Source organism: Podarcis tiliguerta, assembly GCF_965153285.1.
Source record: "Podarcis tiliguerta genome assembly, chromosome: 1".
Lineage (NCBI taxonomy): Eukaryota > Metazoa > Chordata > Lepidosauria > Squamata > Lacertidae > Podarcis > Podarcis tiliguerta.
Genome location: NC_139534.1, coordinates 3,415,787 through 3,434,777, shown reverse-complemented (window position 1 = coordinate 3,434,777; position 18,991 = coordinate 3,415,787). Strand labels below are relative to the sequence as shown.

General features: G+C 40.8%; 1 protein-coding gene across 36 annotated transcripts in view; it reads left to right on the top strand.

Annotated features, from left to right (window-relative positions):
- The window catches only part of LRRFIP1 (LRR binding FLII interacting protein 1), a 93,364-nt gene that overhangs the window by 38,811 nt on the left and 35,562 nt on the right, over nt 1–18,991 (top strand). For 11 of the 36 annotated variants that reach the window (XM_083400672.1, XM_083400670.1, XM_083400669.1 and 8 more), the window contains 7 exons: nt 701–748; nt 1,890–1,934; nt 3,492–3,542; nt 5,099–5,143; nt 7,308–7,364; nt 9,889–9,969; nt 16,363–16,428. The exons of 10 other annotated variants lie outside the window; for them this stretch is intronic. In XM_083400672.1, coding sequence (XP_083256798.1) covers nt 701–748; nt 1,890–1,934; nt 3,492–3,542; nt 5,099–5,143; nt 7,308–7,364; nt 9,889–9,969; nt 16,363–16,428 — 393 coding nt within the window. The remainder of the gene's footprint in view (nt 1–700; nt 749–1,889; nt 1,935–3,491; nt 3,543–5,098; nt 5,144–7,307; nt 7,365–9,888; nt 9,970–16,362; nt 16,429–18,991) is intronic. 15 more of the 36 variants (XM_083400654.1, XM_083400650.1, XM_083400646.1 and 12 more) reach the window with 5 other exon arrangements.

The following is an 18,991-nucleotide window of genomic DNA, read 5'->3' as shown; positions in this document are numbered from 1 at the left end:
CGCACAGATATCGTTCTCACTTTATGGTATACTTTTTCTGCACACTTGAATCAGAGAAGTAAATGAATACTTTGAGCTGATCCTACCTTGGTAGAAGAAACAGGTTCACTGCATGTTTCTCAGTTTCTGGGTCCCTGAAGCATTTTCATACTTTTAAAGGCTCTGGCTAAGATTGAGTTCCACAGTGGCCTATGGGGGTGGAGAATGCAGTGTGCATATTAACTGTGGACCTTCAGCTCATGCTGCATTTGCTTTGAGACTCTTGATGCTGAATAAGTTGCTCACCCCTGTACAGATGTGTTTTTAAAGGGCATGCCTATGCTACAGAGGAGGCTGTGGCTATTTGACCTCTAGGTTAGTTGCTAGATTTGTGTGATCGATGTTACTCTGAACTTCACTGATTATGTTTGAGGTTTTTTGATCCTTGAAATATGTCACCCTCTTGCCTTAATTGGAAGGCAGTGAGTATTAATGCCAGTGGCTATTTGCAGATTAAGCCCAATTTTCGAGACTTTCATAGTCTTGGTATAGCTACACTGTAGCCATGTCAAGCAAAGTTGAGCTCCAAGTCTATAGTAATGGTTTGGTCAAACCAAATCAATGTATTTTATTGACTAAAGCAAAATCTTTGGTGTAGGCATGCCTATAAACTTGTGTAGTTTACTTTTTCATCTAAGTTTCCACCTTCTTTCTTTCATAGAAATATTATGGTCTGGATACAAAGTTTGGCGACATCGAGCAGTGGATGGTAGGCTTTGTCTAAGAATCCAGATTTGTCTAAAACTGGCCATCATGTTGAATAAACTATGTAGCATAACTGTTATCTCTACCTGAATATGTGCTTTCATTCCTGAACTCTAGTAGTTAAAACATTTTTCAGAGTTGGAAGACTGATATGGTGTACTAACTCTCGGAAACCACCCTGCCATTTTCAAAATCCAAAGCATTTCTTAGGGATGTCATGTCATATTGCTGAAGAATGTTGCTGACACCTGTCAATTAGACTCTAGTTTCCATGTACAGGCTTATATGCACTAACCATTTATCAATCACTGTTAGAGATGTGAGAAAGGGGAGAGGCATGAGACATCCTTCAGGCACACAGGAGCAGGAGGTGCTTTAATCTCAAGCACTATGATCAATCTTCCACACTGTTTCCCACTACTCTCCATTGAGAGTACAATTGCATGGTGGTAGTTTGAGGAAACATCTTAATGAACATAAACATTAATAAGAGAGGTGTATGAGAAATGTTAACATATTGTTGCTACTTTGCCCAAGAATCCTCGTACATTTCTTCCTGGGCCATCTATGTGCTTAATGTGAGGAGGCTGTATAGAAAGCTGCCTTTGCTCCATGTTGCTCAGCGTTATTTGCACTGACTGGCAGCAGGTCTCCTGGGAATCTCTTCATCCCACTTGGAGATTGAGCCAGGGACCAGGGATGCTCTGCCACTGAGCTTTAGCCCGGCCCCTAAACACTGCTGATCACTGTTGGCCGTGGAGATAACTATAACTCAGCACAGGTTAAAGTGCACCCCACATGTGTAGACTACCAAAAGGAGCTTCTCAGTCTGTGAACTCAGAACAATTAGAATGTGTGCTTATAGAATTCTTTAGCTCACAGTTGCATATAGAAGTGGGTTTGCAAAAGGAATAATTATGTCATGAGATTTCATATACACAATAGATTTCTGAGTCTGGAACAACAATGGATTTCAGATATGGTGAAATACCTATTGCTATTTTCTCTGAATTATCTTTGAGTACCATTTTTCATCCTCAGGTGCAATCTTGCTGAGTTCTTGACCCTAACATTTTTCTTTCAAAGTTCTGTATGCATGCTTCTCCCTTACATTTTATCTTCTGTCTTTCCTTCTGCCTTGGTAGGAAGATAGTGAGCGTTACACCCGTAAATCCAGAAGAAATGCCTCGGTCAGTATTGTTTGCACTTTGTGCTAGAACTTTCATTGTAAAAGTAATGAATAAAAATTAATGACTAAAATTAATCTTCTTTGTGGAGATTTGTGGAGCACCTCTGCAAATTTAGCTGAAACAAAACCCCACATTGATTATTTTTTAATTGAATGAATTGGGAGCAGGATGGGATCATCCACAGGGATCATGGGATCACCATTCCTCTTTCATATACATGTTCCCTCTGTTCTTCATTTTAACCACTGTTATGTCTGCATGGATCTTAAATGTGCTTAATGCTACCAGTAGCTTGGAAGTACTCCTGGATCCTTTGCTGTCGCTAGAGGATTAGGTGCAGGCACACTGGGTTCCGCCCCACATTGTGGGTGCCCAGTGCGCACACGCACACACCATCACACACGTCACGCGCATGACGTCACATGGTGCGACAGGCCCCGCTGAACCCTCCAGCAGCTGCAGTGAGCTTTCGGAGGGTGCAACAGGCCACGCTGGGCCTCAGCACGCTGTGTGAGGTCATGCATGCGCGCCACATTGGGTTGACCGGCTGGGCACTCACAGTAACAGTTTTGTGGATGCCCCAGAACCCAGGTCCTCTCAGAGTTGGCGCCTATGCTCAGGTGGCCTCAGTGGTGCAGAGTGCCTTCCATTGGCTTCGGCTGGTGGTCTAGCTGCACCAGAGATAGCCTAACTTCTGTGGTCTTCTCTGGTAACCTCTAAGTTAGATTACTGCAACATGTTATACATAGGGCTGCCTCTGAAGATTCTTCAGTGAAGATGGTTTAGAAACTTCACCTGATGCAGAATTCAGCAGCCAGGTTGCTCATCAGGGCCAGATGGTTTGAGCATATTACACTGATCCTGGCCAGACTACACTGGCAGCCAGTTAGTTTCTGGGTCCAATTTAAAGTCCTGGCTTTGAACTATAAAGCATTAAACGGCTTAGTACTGGTATACCATAAGGACCGTCACTCTTCATATGAACTGACCCAGGCCCTAAAATCCTCATCTGAGGCCCTTCTTCATGTGCCTCCTCCATGAGAGGTCCGGAGGGGGGCAACGCGAGAACAGGCCTTTTCTGCAGTGGCTCCCTAATTGGCTTTGGCTGATTAATATTCTATGGCATTTTAAATGTGTGGGGTTTTTTGGGGGGCGGTTGTTTTGTTTTGATTGGTTTTTGTTCTAACTTTATTTTCATCAAGCAAACTGCCCTGAGATCTTCAGATGAAGGGCAGTATATAAATTTAATGAATGAATAAATAAATAGATTAACTTCTATGTATCTCCTGCACATAAACTGAAATGTTTTCAGATAGCTACAAGGAACGTAAAAAGCTAATAAGGTTTTAGATATTTCTCCTTTTTTGGATTTCATTTTGCTGGGGTCCCCCCCCCCCCCCCCGCTGAATGTTTCATATATACGTTAGGCTGTGTAGTGTTTTGGTACCTTTTCTTGTATTTCATCATTCAAACTTCTCCCTGGATTATTGACTCAGTGTTGCATTTCCATCTTTTTTAAATGGTTGTCTGGTATCCTCTTTACTTGCTTCCCTGTAGGCTTCAGATGAAGATGAGCGCATGTCTGTGGGTAGCCGCGGAAGCCTAAGGGTTAGTACTAAGTGACTAAACATTGCCAGAATTGTCTCCTGCATTTGCTTAAGATGGGTGGTTCTGTTCTTCCATTCCTAGATGTTTGATAATTGCCTTTTTCCCACTGTCTCCCAGCTTTCCTTATTCTAAGCTGTGAATTTTTTGTCTGCTTGAGCCTGTATTAAAGTAAGCATCAGTGAGAGTCACACAGGCCTGCCGGGCTCTCTAAGTATGGGGGGGGGGAATTATATTTCAATGTGATCTTATGCATGTGTAACAGCCTATATTTTGCACAATTTATATAGCAACTCTTATTGTACAATCAACCTTTTCCCTGGTTGGTTACAGTGGTACCTCGGGTTACTTCCGGGTTTCGCCGCTTGCGCATGCGCAGAAGTGCTAAATTGCGTCACGCGCATGCACAGACGCTGTGCTGCAGGTTACGAACACTGCGGGTTGTGGACGTGCCTCCATCATGGATTACGTCTGCAACCCAAGGTTCCACTATATAACATTATTAGGAAACCTGACACCTTTTCTATTATTATTTGTATCTGCCTGATGTTACAATGAATAAAAAATGCATAGCTTTTAATTTAAATTTCAAACGTTTGTGTTTATAGGGGGTGATTCCCCACTTGTATTTTAGCCTGGAACTTTTACTTAGTAAGAGAGACTGTCAGCATTAAGTTGTTGGACTTTTTCATTTTCCTTACAGAATTATCCAAATAGCATGGCTTGTAATTAAATTAGATGAATGATGTTTCAACCCCCAAGTCTTATCTGAAATTATTCATCTCAAACAGATGTTTGAATTTGAATCAAAACCTGATTTTGAGAGTCATCAGATGTGATGAGATTCTAATGGCTGGGATAATGACAGATTTCAAATTCTGCATTCAGCTGAGATTGAAGTAGCTCAGATCTTTGGAGCTTAAAGTTGCAATCATGCTGAAGTAGTGATTAGTAACTTGCAGTTCACTTGGCCACATACGTCACTCAGGGGTTCCTTTCCCCCTGTCTCCTGTTGTCAACCCAGACTTGATTCATTGTGCTGCTGCAGCCAGTGGCGGAGCTTCATCCTCCAGCACTGGGGGGCGGGGGGGCGGAGAGCAGGTGGGGGCGGGGCTGGCGCGTGTCCCAGGGGCATGGTGTGCTGTCCGCAGGGGCGTGGTGCCCAGCGTGGGCGGAGGGGGCAGCCATGATGGCACCCCACTGGGATCGCGCTGCCAGGGTCGGTGCGCTCCCTCTGCACTCCTCTTCCTCTGCCAGTGGTTGCAGCATGAGAACTGTGACATTGTGCTTACTTCCTAACTGCAGTGGTTTGGTCAGATAGTTTGATTAACCTTGTAGGCAAGTATAATAGAACTCTTATCAGCTGGTTTTTGAGAGCATTCCTGTGTTTTGCAAAAGGGCAGATCTTCTCAGTGACATTGCTCCTGAATCCTTTGAGCATGTACATGCATTCATAAATGCTAAGATTTCACTAAGAGCCAAATTTCTATTTCATTTGTGGATATGAGAGAAGTGGGAATTGAAAGCCTTTTCATTCTGCATTCTTCCTCTTGCTTCAGACTGGATTAGAGACAGAGAGGACCAAAAGGATGAACTTCAAAACAGTATGTATTCAAAGGTTCTATCTTCCCCTGAGAACAGTAACATATGGAAGGTGAAAAGAGAGATTGATACGACTGCATTTTACAAGTGATATTAGCAGTATGTTTGTGCTATAGATATGTGAATAACATTGTGTTTCTGAGGAAATGCATTATTTTCAAAACATGTATTTCCATAATAATCTGAGAGGAAAAATGTGGTGCCATATTGTTAGACAATGGGGAGAGAGAAGAGCAACTCACGTTACAATATATTATTGTCAGCTTGGAGGAAGAATAGGCTGTTGTCATACACCTGGGAGTAAGACCCCTTGAATTTAATAGGACTTATACCTGAGTAGAAGTGGTCATCTATTGGCGTTTTGCTTTGAAAGGTCCCCATGTTTCGCAGAATGGTAACACGAGTAACATGGGTGACTACTTACCCCTTAGTGCAACTGCTAAGGAATGGAGAAGTGAGCATAGCTTTTCACCCACTCCCTTCTTGCAGCACAGCAGCGCCCTATCTAGGTAATGATTATACGATTAGAAGTACTGTCACTTACATTCTTCTCTGATTAGCCACTGCAAGTGCTACTTCATTGGGTGGGGGAGGGCTTGTGTGTTTGTGGTGATGCTCATTTCATCTTCTGATCGAAGGAGCAAGATTTGTAAGGCATTGCTCAAATGCTGGGTTTCCTTTGTGACACAGAGAAGAGTTGATGTGACACATTTTTTCTCTCTGTTCCAGGCCTCTGTAGGGTTTCTGAGTGCAAAGGCAGGCTGCTGTGGAAGGGCAGAGAAATCATTTACAATATTTTAGCCAGTGCAGGCTAACTGCAGAAAGTATTTTTCCATCTCTGTTATAGTTCTGTTCCACTCCCCCCCCCCCCCCAAGGAGCTCTGGGCAGTATACATAGATTTCCTCCCCACTGTATTTTATCATCACAACAGCACTGAGAAGAAGGCAAGGCGGAGAGACTAAGTGGCTCTGGGTCACCCCATGAATCTAATAGCTCTGTGGGGATTTGCGTGTGGCCTTTCCTACTCCAGGAATGACACTTAATGCTTAACCACCCCGCCATGTTGGCTTAAGTTCTGCAAATAAAGCCTGGTCAATTCTCCATTTCATACACCAATTAAACTTATTTCTGTTTTAAGCTTATAGCAGATTATCACTGTCTACTTAAAAGTGAATACAGTTGCCAGAGTTCTGACATGGATAATCCCAGAAAATGGTCACGGCTCTATATGAAGCTAGTGAAAATAAAACTATACTAATAATCATTTTTTTAATGTTATGGAATTCTACTCAATATTGATCCAGAGCAGATTCCAACGTATAGTTAGCAGAGTAAAAACTTTAACACGTTGCAGGATTCCCAAAGAATAGACCAGAGGCAATTGAATTTCATCCAGCAGAGCGTTACTGCTGCTGATTGCAAATTAACATAATGGTCACAAATCCAATACATTCAGGATTGGCACTGTCCATAAGAAATCCAGTTGCAGCAGACTTAACTGAAACTTACAATAACTTATAATAAGTCTAAACCTTAACACTAAGCAAACTATGTACAGAACATCAGAAGGAAGATAGCTAGAAAGAGAAAGTGAAGCCCAGGCTCCTTCTGGCCTTACTTTTATAGTCAGCATGACCTTGACAGAAAGAGATAAGAGATCCAGTTCAAACCAGTAATAACTATGATCAAATAAGAAGGGTTTACTACAATTGTGGTGGGCACATTGAATTATGGTCACACAATTTGTTTATTAGAGGGATACTGAATAGATGAGGTCAAAGTCTGTAACAGTGAATAAAGATGCATATGTTCTTTTTGCTTCAATCTTTCCAGGCAATCTATTCTCCCTAGTAAACAACAACATAAGATTAATAATTTTCTATATTCTTTGATATTATATTGCCTTTGTTAAAATAGATGCATAACTAAAGAATTACCCGATTTACAGGAATTATGAGAAACTGTTGTTGTTTTTAGCATCTTCCTGTGAGGTGTGACTCTGAATTTCTGGTAGCCTAGGCTGGATCTTTCTTCCTTCTCAAGTTTGGTTTAGTGTTCTTATAGACAAATTCTATGATGCTACTTCTAAATGAATTTCATATGGCTGTTTTAGTTCTTTACTCCCCTTTCTCTCTGTCTCTCCCTCCCCTTCCCTCTTACGACAGACAAATGGTTACGAAGAAGATATGTATGGTTCATCCCAGAGTAGAAAATCTAGTAGGGTTAGTAGATTTTTTAATTCTTACATTTTGTTTGTTATGAAAGCAATAATTAGGCAGGCTTCTTAATGTACCATCCTTATTCTTTGGTGATAACTTGTACTAAGAATATGCAAAAACAACGAAGTCTTGTTAGCTTGTAAGGTACAACAGATGTATGGTGGCAAAAGCTTCCATTTGTCAAACCCCACTTTGTCAGTTGCATGAAGCAGTCAACCAAGTTGGGTAGGTCTATATACCCCAAGGACAAAAAAGAATGAAAAAGTAAGATCAAACAAAGCAAAAAAATAGCTATGGGGGAATCATAATACTTCGAAGAGCGCAAATGAATTCAGAATCCAGCCAAACAAATGTAAGATGTGATTAGTAGTAAGTAATAATCTTTGATGCTGGTTCAAAGAGGAGACTATTATAAATCTGCTTTACACACAACCAACAATATTTAAGGAAGCACTGCAATTGTTAATGTGATGACTCTGACTGTAAGAAGGTGTATATTACAGCTGGAATGCGCAGTGTAGTTGGGCTGGTTTTGTAGAAGCAAAACAAGCTTTGAAAATCTTGCGTCACTCATTGTTGGCCTGTTGGCGTCACTCATTATTTTATGCAATATTGCATAAAAATTATTCTAGTTTAGTAGGAGCAATTCTACAGTGTGGAAGAAAAGTACCATACAGAGAAGTCACACGTGAAGACTGGATGGTTCCCGCCTCTGTCCTTCTTGCTAACACAGTATATTAAAAATACTTTAAGTTAGCCACTCATTGGGTGGAGTATAAATTATTATTATTATTATTATTATTATTATTATTATTATTATTATTATTATTTATCATCATCATTACTACTACTACTTATGGGCGAGAAACCTGTTGGCATCAAGTGATCAGGTACATGCTCCTGGGGGAAAAGATAAAATTTGTTTCATCTTTAAAGTTGAGATAAACGATGGTGGAATGTTTAATACTGTTCTCTGCCATAAAATCATCAAGCCTTTTAAGATGTGAGATGGATCACATCCAGTTTTGTCAACTAGCCCTACCAGAATTACTGTAATATGATGTGGAAGAAGACTGTTTATTGAAGCTTCTCTAACTAGGCCAAGTACACGTATACATGATACAGATAATAATAGTTGTAGCAATAACTTAGAATTGCTGTATTTGATTCAAATATGGAATAATAATATAACCAAGAATCAGAAAAGGGAAACCAACTTGCTATATGAATCACAGAACCAGAGAGTTGGAAGGGACCCTAAGGGCCATCTAGTTCAAGCCCCTGCAACGCAGGAATCTCAAAATGAAATAGACCTAATTTGGGGAAAAGTTTAGCTTAAAGAAATGAATTTGTACCCTTTCCACTCTCGGAAGATTGTTCTGAAGGAATGCATAGGAAATAGTATTTCAGGAAATTAGTTCTGAACCATGACCCCTTAATTGACTTACCAACCTTCCCCAACCTGGAGGTCTCCCCCTCCAATCTTCCTTGACCGTTGGTTATGTTGACTGGGGCTGGTGGGAGCTTTAGTCCAAAACACCTGAAGGGCCCCAGTTTGGGGAAGACGGCCTTCTATCAAGCAAGTATAAACTTTTCATATCAATGAATCCACCATTGGGTGTGAGCAGGGTATCCTTTCTATAAAACAGAAAGGGTTAATACCATTGTTTCTATGGAATGATGGGAGAAACAAGAATGCTTTATAGGCCAAAGTGAATATATTATATCTTTGGAGGTTTGCCAATTAATTCAGTGTTTATTCTGACTACTGAACCTTTTGAGATCCATTCTGCCTTTGGCATATTGCTTCCTAAAATAAAACTAAGAAAAGATGGATGTGTACTCTTCAAACAAGGCTGGGACGACTTTTCTTCTCTCAGCTGCAATGGGTGTGTCGCTCATCCTAATATTCTGGTTTGTCCTACCTACTTAAAGGAGTGTTCAGGTAGTGGAGGCAAGCCTCTTTTCTTACCAGTCTAGTTCTGTTTCATAGCTAGAAAGATAGGAACGACTCAATGCCTGGAAAAGGCAAGACTATTTTTTAGAGGAAAGTTGGTGAGTACCCCTAATGCCTATATTATTGAACTCCTGGTTGCATGGTTTTTGTCTAAATAGAAATAACTTGCTAATAAGCAATAGTTTATATATCTTCCTGCATTCTTTATGTTTCAGAATTGCATCTTGAAATGAACTAGGTGCTCAAAGAGCTCAAAGAGAGACGATAATAAAGTAAATTATAGGTGTTCCCTGTACTGAAAACTAGAGTAGATAAAAACTTTTGTTATTCTTTTACATGGAACAGCATTTAAAACATATGCATCTTTCTTTTCTGAAATAGACACCGCCTTATCCAACAGAATGATAGTTATTTACTCCACAAGAATATTGTTTTGGGCAACATGGTATTCGAAATGCTTTCTGATCCCACAGTCTGGGTACAGCAGATAGTATATTCACTGAGGACTCTGATTTGGAATAAATGACATCTTCTTCATTCTTGTTTTTAAAACTTTTTATATTTATGCAGGCTTCCTGCTACTCTGACCTTAGTCTTCCTTGCAGTGGTTTTCCTTCCAAATCCCAACCTTCTTCCCAAAATGGAAACCGGGTCTGTCAGTTTTCCTCCCTGCCATTTTTGTTGAACATTTGAGTTACCCCTGGGCAGTATAACCTCAGCCTGTTAATTTAAGAGGCTATAATAAATGAGTGATTCCATATACTTTTGTTTACCTCCAATATTCGCAAGGTTAGTTTTATTATTATTATATTTATACCCTGCCCATCTGGCTGGGTTTCCCTAGTCATTCTGGGTGGCTTACAGCATATCTAAAACATAATTTAAAAAATCAAGCATTAAAAAGCTCCTGATACAGGACTGCCTTCAGACTGTCTTCTAAAAGTTGTGTAATTCTTTATCTCACTGACATCTGACAAGAGGGCATTTCACAGGGGAGGGTGCCACTACCAAGAAGGCCCTCTGCCGTCTTGGTTTTCCTTTTAAATCTTTATTTCCACTTCTGCTTGAAAAAGGTAAAATATAATGCTAGTTTTCAGACAGCATACGACTCTGTCCTACCTCTGTCCTGAATCATTTATTCATTTTTAATCATTTAGTCATCCTTTTGATCTCATCATATTTGCCTTAGCAATTCTGAAAGCCACTGAGGGAAGTAAGAGATAAATGTTTTAATTGTACCTGCATTTTATCAGTAAAAAATAGATTGTACAGTGTATAGAATAGATTTAAAAATTCCTGCAATACCTCCCCCCCCCCCAAAAAAAAAGAAATCACTGATTTAAAAGCCTTACAGCCTTCACTGGGGTTGAATTTGCCTAATTTGCATGCAGAAACTAACATGTATTTTTCCTGGTCAGAGTTCTGGTTTTTTTCTTCCTGCATGTAGTGTGTGAGAGTGTGTGTGTCCCCACCTCTACAATTTTGTATGTTCTATGAGATACTTCTACATGTTTGCCTTCTATGAAAATGTCTCCTCCAATTTTCTAATTAAGCTACTTTTGCATGGTGGTTTATAGCTAGTTTTATCAATCTACTTTCTTAATAGTTCAGTGTGTTTTTTGTGTGTTGTTTCCACCCCAGAAATATAGATTTGCATCACTTACAAATGTTCAATTATTTTTTAAAGCTGCGTCCCAATAAGTTGATGTGTTTACCTCTTATGTTTGTTGTCAAGGTAGCTTCCTTTGCCATTACTGTATTGTAGCTGAGACGGAAGCCGGAGTATCGTAGCTGTTTTTGTCTCTTGTACCTAGATGTTTAAATTCATGCTCTGTGATTAATGTCTGCATCCCAATTATTGTGTTGTGCTTTTGCAATAGTATCCTCCCTTCCTGTGTGTAATATGCATACGTTTGCTCACCTTGCCATCTAACTCTTACTTGGCTTTGACGTTTTGACCATTTAAGCAGAAATGGCAACCTCTGCCATATTCTGATTTACCTTGCACTACAGCATATATATTGTAGTAACTGACAGCAGCACAAGGAATTCCACAGCGAACAAGCAGTAGATTTCCCTTCTCCCTTCGTTTTCTAAGTGCGTTAAAAACCGATTGTGTTCCTTGTCGTTCTCAGCCCTCCTTGTTGTACAGTGAAGCCAGAAGCTACAGGGTTGGTTCTCGCTCTGCCTTTGTGTAGAATCTGTTTCATATGTCACATATGTTGACCATGTTCTGTTACATCTTAGAAACATCTTCTTGTTGCCGTTCATGTCACTTGTGCTGTGCATTGAGCATGTGATCTCTATGAATGGAATGCACATTTGCCTTTGGTGTGTCTGTCAGCTCTGTTCTGCTCATCTTCCCTTTCCCTCCCACTAGAATCCTGCGGTTGCTGCTTGTGAAACTGCTAACAATACTTCTGTCTGCTAATTGTGCCTGTTTTCCAGCTGCTGGGTGGTACATTGCAATGTAATGTTAAAAAAGAAAAAAGAGACATCATCATAGCTTTTGCATTTAAAGGAAAAAAGGCTGAAATTGTTGGGATGGGCGGGGGGGGGGTCATTCCAAAGGCAAGCTGCAAAACCTTGAAGCACACCCCAGATCAGACCCTCTTCCTCCTGCTATATTTGTCCCTTCCATGCAGTGTCTCTGTGGCAGTTCAAATCATGTTTGACTGTAATGTTTTATGACCAGACCTTTTCATGCAGTACTACACTCGGTGGAATGTTAAATCCTAATGATAAGGAATCATGATGAGAGATTGGTGAGGCAAAAGTGGAAATAGTTTGGAGAATATTTAAAGAGGTACAACAGCCAGGAAAAAATATCCAAGTAGGGATAGATACGTGAGCAGCAGTAAATAACACTTAGGATAGAATCAAATGGATATGCAGTGTAACAAGGACCAAGTAGAAAGCCATGGAGGGATGGATAGGGAAGTCTGTAGAAATGAGATGAAGAGAATTGAAAGATGTATGTATTAAATTTTGGAAAATGCATTGGGGGGAAAGCCCCTAGTTCCTAACCAGGGGTGCCATTGGGGAGGACAGTGGGCTGAGGGCTTCCCCAAAAATTTTTCAAGGAGGGTGCGGATCCTCCTCAATATTCCACATAGTATGTTAGCTTCTACTTCCACCACCTCTCCGCAAAAATGGTACTTCCCTGCCACTTCTGCTGTTCCTTTGCGCTACAATTTTAGCTAGGATTGCCATACGTCCGGGAAATCCCGGATATGTCCTCTTTAGTGGGCCTACGTGCCCATCCGAGGAGATTTTTACATTTTAAAGTAAATTTCCAGGGTTGTCTGGGTTTTTAAAATATATTTAATTGGCTTTTTGGCTTGGGTGGTGCAGGCTCGGAGTCAGGTGCAGGCTTGGGTGTGGGTGGCTCTGGTGCCCGCAGCTCAGGTTTGGGGGTGGGCTGCTCTGTATGCCGCGGCCACTGCCAGCCCGAGCTGGGGAAAGAGGCACACAGGTGCGGCGACAGCCCTGTGTGCCCATGTGCCTCTTTCCCCAGCTTGGACTGGCAACAGCTGGGGTTGTCCTTTTTTTCGCTCTTCAAGCTATGGCAGCCCTAATTTAAACACAAGTTAATTGTCAAACATATTTACATATACAGTGGTACCTTGGGTTACGTACACTTCAGGTTACATACGCTTCAGGTTACAGACTCCGCTAACCCAGAAATAGTGCTTCAGGTTAAGAACTTTGCTTCAGGATGAGAATAGAAATTGTGCTCCGGCGGCACGGCAGCAGCAGGAGGCCCCTTTAGCTAAAAGTGGTGCTTCAGGTTAAGAACAGTTTCAGGTTAAGAACGGACCTCCGGAACGAATTAAGTACTTAACCCGAGGTACCACTGTGATAGGAAAGTTTTTAAGAGAGTTACATTAGAGTGCAATGTTTGGAATTTAAAGTGCCATCTACCACACAGTAATTTTCTGTGTGTTCATATTAACTATGAAGGCCGTGGCCAGAAACATTTTTATTTATTTATTTATTTTATTTGAACATGCACAAACAACATTTTAATTTTCCTTGCTAAAGCTTAAGAGAGGTTTTTATGTTGTCACTTTTATAGCTAATTTGAATGGACAGACTTGATTATTTCCATAATGTATGAATGGGTGCAGCCAGATTTGGAGCAGCCCTCATCAAGCAGCTTCCGCCATCACTTATTTTCTCCTAGAAAAGTGCAGCCTTTTCTCTGGTGCAGGAAGGAGGGGGCCATGAACAAAAGCCCAGAAACTGGCTTCTCAGATCATGAGCAAGAATTCATTTAAAACAAATATGGGGAAACATCTGTAATTCACAGTTTCGAACCTAGTATTTCTGAGCAATTAAATATTAGTCATTTCAATGGCATTGTCCCCTTGCATATCCTGATACTTCCAAATGCCTCAAGACAACTCCTGTTGCATTTACGCGTCATAAAAGGGCACCAGTTTAGCATAATTCCAAGGAATCTTGGCAATAAATCAGCAAACAGTGAAGGAATGATGACAGCAGTGAGCTTAGCTCACTCTTTGAATATGGTATGTAAATTTACCCTAAAGGCAAATCAAATACTAAAATTATGTAACCAAGCAGTCAAATTTAGCAAAATTTACTACAAACAGGCTGAAATATTCACGCTACAGTGGTGCCCCGCAAGACGAAATTAATTCGTTCTGGGAGTTTTTTCGTCTTGCGAAGCACCAATGTGTATTGACGGTTTCCCATAGGAATGCATTGGTGGTTTTTTTAAAAAAGGCGCAAGACGTTTCGTCTTGCGAAGCAAGCCCATAGGGAAATCCGTCTTGCGAAGCAGCTCAGAAAACGAAAAACTCTTTCGTCTTGCGAGTTTTTCGTCTTCCGAGGCATTCGTCTTGCGGGGCACCACTGTATTTTAATAATTAAATGAAGTTGTTCTATTTAAATTACAAGTCACAAAAGAGAAATAATACTTAACTAGTACTATAACGTCTAATTGATTAGGATTAGGTTAAGTGACTAACTCCTCTTATTTACTAACAAATACCTGCAACTCATGGAGCAGAAGATTGTAGTAGGTGTTATTTTGGGGTCATTCCCACCGCGCCCGCGCGCGCGCACACACACACAACTCTTCTCAGGTAATGCCTGCTAGGACTCTCACACCCTTTTTTTTTTAAGGCAGCATTCTTTGTTTGCTTCGGAACTATTGTTTTTATCCATATGGAATTGGCTGCCCTGTAACAACTCGCTACTTTCAATACTGCGGTGTCCAAAGTAGTTTAGGTCTTCTGCCCATTTGTGAAATAGAGCAGTCGTGGAAAAACTGTAGGCTGAAAATAGGATAAAGGTTCTGAAAGCTGGCATTGAAATCAAACGGCTGCTATCTGTAAACTTTACAGATCTATGAGGCTTCTACAAAGTTTAATGTTTAAGCAGGGGCGGGGGGGGGGGTTCAGCTGGAGCACAGTTCTGGCACCTCTCAGGTATGCACCATTGTGGGTCAGCACTCCCCCTGCCCGCTTCTTGCATACTTCTGAGAAGCCCAAATGAACATTTCAAGTCAAGACAGAAACTGGCCAGCATATGCAAGTCTACACTTTATAAAAGACTATGACTCCACCTCGCTCCTAGCTGCTCCTAGCCGTGCTATGAGCTGGGGCCAATTTGTATTTCCTTTTCTTCGATATGTCTCCCATGGAGTGGCGGTGGGCTTTAAGCTTTCCAAGCAGGCCTCTACCATTGCCCGTGCGCACACCCGTTTGCACAAGGGCTCTTCCAAGCTGGTCTAGCGGATGCCTGAACCTAAGAGAATGAGCGAGGTGAGGGCACATTTCTTTGACCTGCACCAGAACCAGGGGTGATCCTTGAATCAGCTAGGAAAACAGCTTCCCTTAGTTTTTAGCACCTTCGCGGGCAGTGAATGCAGCTGTTGCCAAACCAGCATCTGCCCCAAGTTACCCAGCAACTTACTGTGACAATTTCATGGTGAGTTCCAGCACTTATTTTTCTTTGGGGAGGAAGCACTGTTTTTAAGGTTAATTCAGCGGCCATAACGTTTCTAGTAACTTGCTCCTGATGTTATTAAATAAGTTTGATAGGCACAGAAACTGATCACTGGGTACCCTGCAAGGAAAGCCAATCTCTCAAAGTTGTAGTACAGTGTTGCTGCTCGTAGTACTGGGTTCATTCGTTCATTCATTCCTGCATTATGCTTACCTGTCACTGGTTGTTTTTTTTAATGGATGGAGTTTGTAATTTCCACACTCTTAATTTATTCTCAACACAATTGGGAGCTGAGAAGGCAGTTGCTTGAAGGAGGAGAGAGAGAGAGAGAGAGAGAGAGAGAGAGAGCGAGCGTGTATGTGTATCCTTAAGTCTTTTGGTACAGAAGCCTATTTAAACATGTTGCTGCCCACACAAAGCCCTCAGGCTTTGAATCAGTAAAAATAAATAATCAACACTGACAATGATCCTGTTTTGAATATATGAGTTGAAAGGAGCCAGTCTGCAAATATTGCGGTAAGGCAACCTTAATAGCTACCACTCAGCTTAGGCTCCTCAGTTCAGGTTGTATTCAAGACCATATTCCTGCTTCCATCCCCTCGTGGCACCTTTATTTTCTCTATGCTGCCTCCAACCTGACCTCTTCTGCCTTCTATTCAGTTGTATGCAGGAATCTACCAGTGAGCCAAGCAATCTTTGTTTCTTTCCCTCTGGAGCTGTTTCAAACTTGAAATTGTGTAAAAGGATTTCCATTCATTTAGGAATTGTTGTGCAATACCTACAGGGTACTCAGTTTAAAAGAGATGCAGCTGGAGCACAAGGTGCCCAGCAACATTCCTGCTGTGAAGAGTGGGATCCCTCACTTTAATTCTGCATGCATTCAGACTAGTTTGCAGGGGGTTTTCCGCATCCTTCCCTTGCATGCAGCTTGCACTACACTGTAGGAGATATTGACATTTATTTTGTTTCTTCCTTTCCATTTCCTTTGTCTCTTTTATTTTGCACCTTGCTGTATTTTGAACTTCCCAAATCTACCAATACTGTTCTGACTCTGTTTTTTAATTGTAGGCATCTCTGTATGATGAGAACTTTAACAGTGGGAATCGTCGGTATAGTGCCTCTAGTTCACGTCCTGTAAGATGGTTTCCACATTTTTGTGCTGGCCTCGTTTGTTTTGTACTAAAACATGTTCTATTGTAGTAGCTTGTGTAGCACTGGTTGCCTGCAATGTTTTCTAAAAAGACCACTTTCTGTAACTACCTGAAATAATAGGTGCCTCCTGTTTAGATCTAAACGCTGTTCCTTGTGTGTCAAATGGTGCTCATAATGGTGCAATGAGCCCTTTCAGATATAACAGATATCAGATATAACACTTATATTCGGGCCAATATGGTACATAAGAACACATTCCCAAAATATATTGATAGTCCTTAAATCAGTGGGATTACCTAGGGGAGTGCTTAGAGGCAAGTGGGTGGCAGGGAAGCACTGGAGGTGCAAATGAAAAGATTTAGAAAAGCTGGCATCAGGTCACATTCAACAGTTTTGTAGAATTAATTGAACTAAATGGTTTTAATTGAATTTTGATGGATTGCCATATTTTGAAAAGCAAAAAAGAGGACACATTTGATGACTTCTACTTTTAACTGGATCGCTATGACAACTCTACCCATGAAAAAGAGGATGTTTCCTGGAAAAAGAAGACATATTGCTCTTTAAAATATGGCAACCATAATTGAAGTGTGCAATTAATTGCTACTGTTTTGAATGCTGATGTGTCATAACTTTCCTTGTGGATTATGCAAACCACTATTCTGAATAATACTTTTTATACGGTCAGATAGAGGGCACTGGGGTTGAGTTTATGGAACCAAGGGGGCAGTGCCCAAAACCGTTTGGGCACCACTGCTCCAAACTATGGTTTGCAGCAAGGCTGTTAAACCTGTTTATTTGTACAGAGGGCTGTTGACCCACAGGAAAAAGAAGTCAGAGTGGTATCAGTCGGCAACGTTCAACAGTGTTCAGTTCCCCTTGGTATTCAGTTAGAAGAGTGCAGGAGAATGTATTGCAGCTTGCAGGTTGTATGAAAGTCGGCCGAACTGCTTTAGACACTCCTTGCTCCCCTCATATGTGGGGCTTTAATCATTGCTTCCTGTTTTACTCCATCTAGAGTGAATGAAGTTACGTTGCTGTTATGCCTAAACTAGAAACTGTGGCTTGAGCAAGTGCTCCAAACTAGAACCGCAAGCCAGGATCAAATTGTAGTTTGCAATATTGGTTTGAGGAGCTCGCTTAAACCGCAGTTCGCCAGCATGGATAGAACAAACTTTGGTTTAATGGAAGTAGGAATAGTTAACAATTGTGTGAGAGTACGTTTGGCGAATCACAGGAATACAGGCAGTGTGAACTATTTTATTTAAATCTGAATTGCAATTTATCATCTTTAAATAAAAACAACAATATTTTAAATGTAGATCCAAGGCCAGAGGTGGGATTCACCTAACAAACCCAGTCAGTGGAAACCCTGCACAGGGAACTCCATGTGTGCAGCTGGGCTTCCTTCCTTCCTCCTTCCTCCCCTTGAAATTGGCTCTCTGTGGGAGAAGAAGGGGGATAATTCCATAGGCAAGATGCAAAACCTTGAATCACAGATGAGAGCCTCTTCCTCCTACTATACTTCCCTTCTATACAGGGTCTCTGGAAGTATAAATCATTTTTTATTGTAATGCTTAAATGACCAAACGTATTTTGCAGTACTACACTTGGTGGAATGTTAAATCCTATTTTTCTCACGCTTTCTACTAATGATTAGCAGAAGATGTGGATTTTCCATTGCTAATTTTCACTTACCAGTTTGGTTTTTGTTTTAAAAATAATACTAATTAAAAATGAAATACTGTTGAAATTATCTCTCTCATGTTCTGAGTTAATTTTCTCATGGTATGCATAATTGTGGAATATTGTTCAATGAATGTCAGTATGGTCAGCCAGCTTCTAGCTGAACGATATTGGACTTGCACCAATCAATGCTTAGGCAGTTTCTGATTGGATTATCATTGATTATCACTGGATCATATTAAATGCTTCTTAAAGATGAGCAAGGTTCTGGATTGGTTTCATCAATATGTCTTCTCTGTGTGTGTCTCATTCTGTGAGATGAAATTCATAGTGGATTTCAGAAGGTGAGGGATATTTCACATTAAATGTCCTCTTAAATTACACAAGATACATAGGGAATGTAATATGTGTGCAGTGCATTAATGTTTTTGGCAACTGATCTTACAGCAAGTGATATTATGATCCCACAAAGTACCCCACTTTTAAAGTAACCTTGATTACCTGTCTCTACTTAATGGGAAAATAGTGTTTTTATGGGAATATTATTTTAAAACTCCCATTTTTCAGTATAGTTTAATCAGCCATTAGACTAAATCCAGTCAGTGCTGCTAATGTTTATGCATTGAATTCAGACAAGCATAAACTTTAAGTGAATCTGCAAAGACCCTCATTCTTATTCTCCAGCTCATAAATTATTTTTGGGGTAGATTTACACAGTTCTGTTCTGCTACCACTTCTGTTGCACTGGTATTCATTATTGTGAATTCAGCCTACCCTACCTCACAGGGGTGCTGAGAGGATAAAGTAGGAGAACACGTATATTTTCCGGAGTTCTTTCAAGCAAGGGCAGGATAAAAAT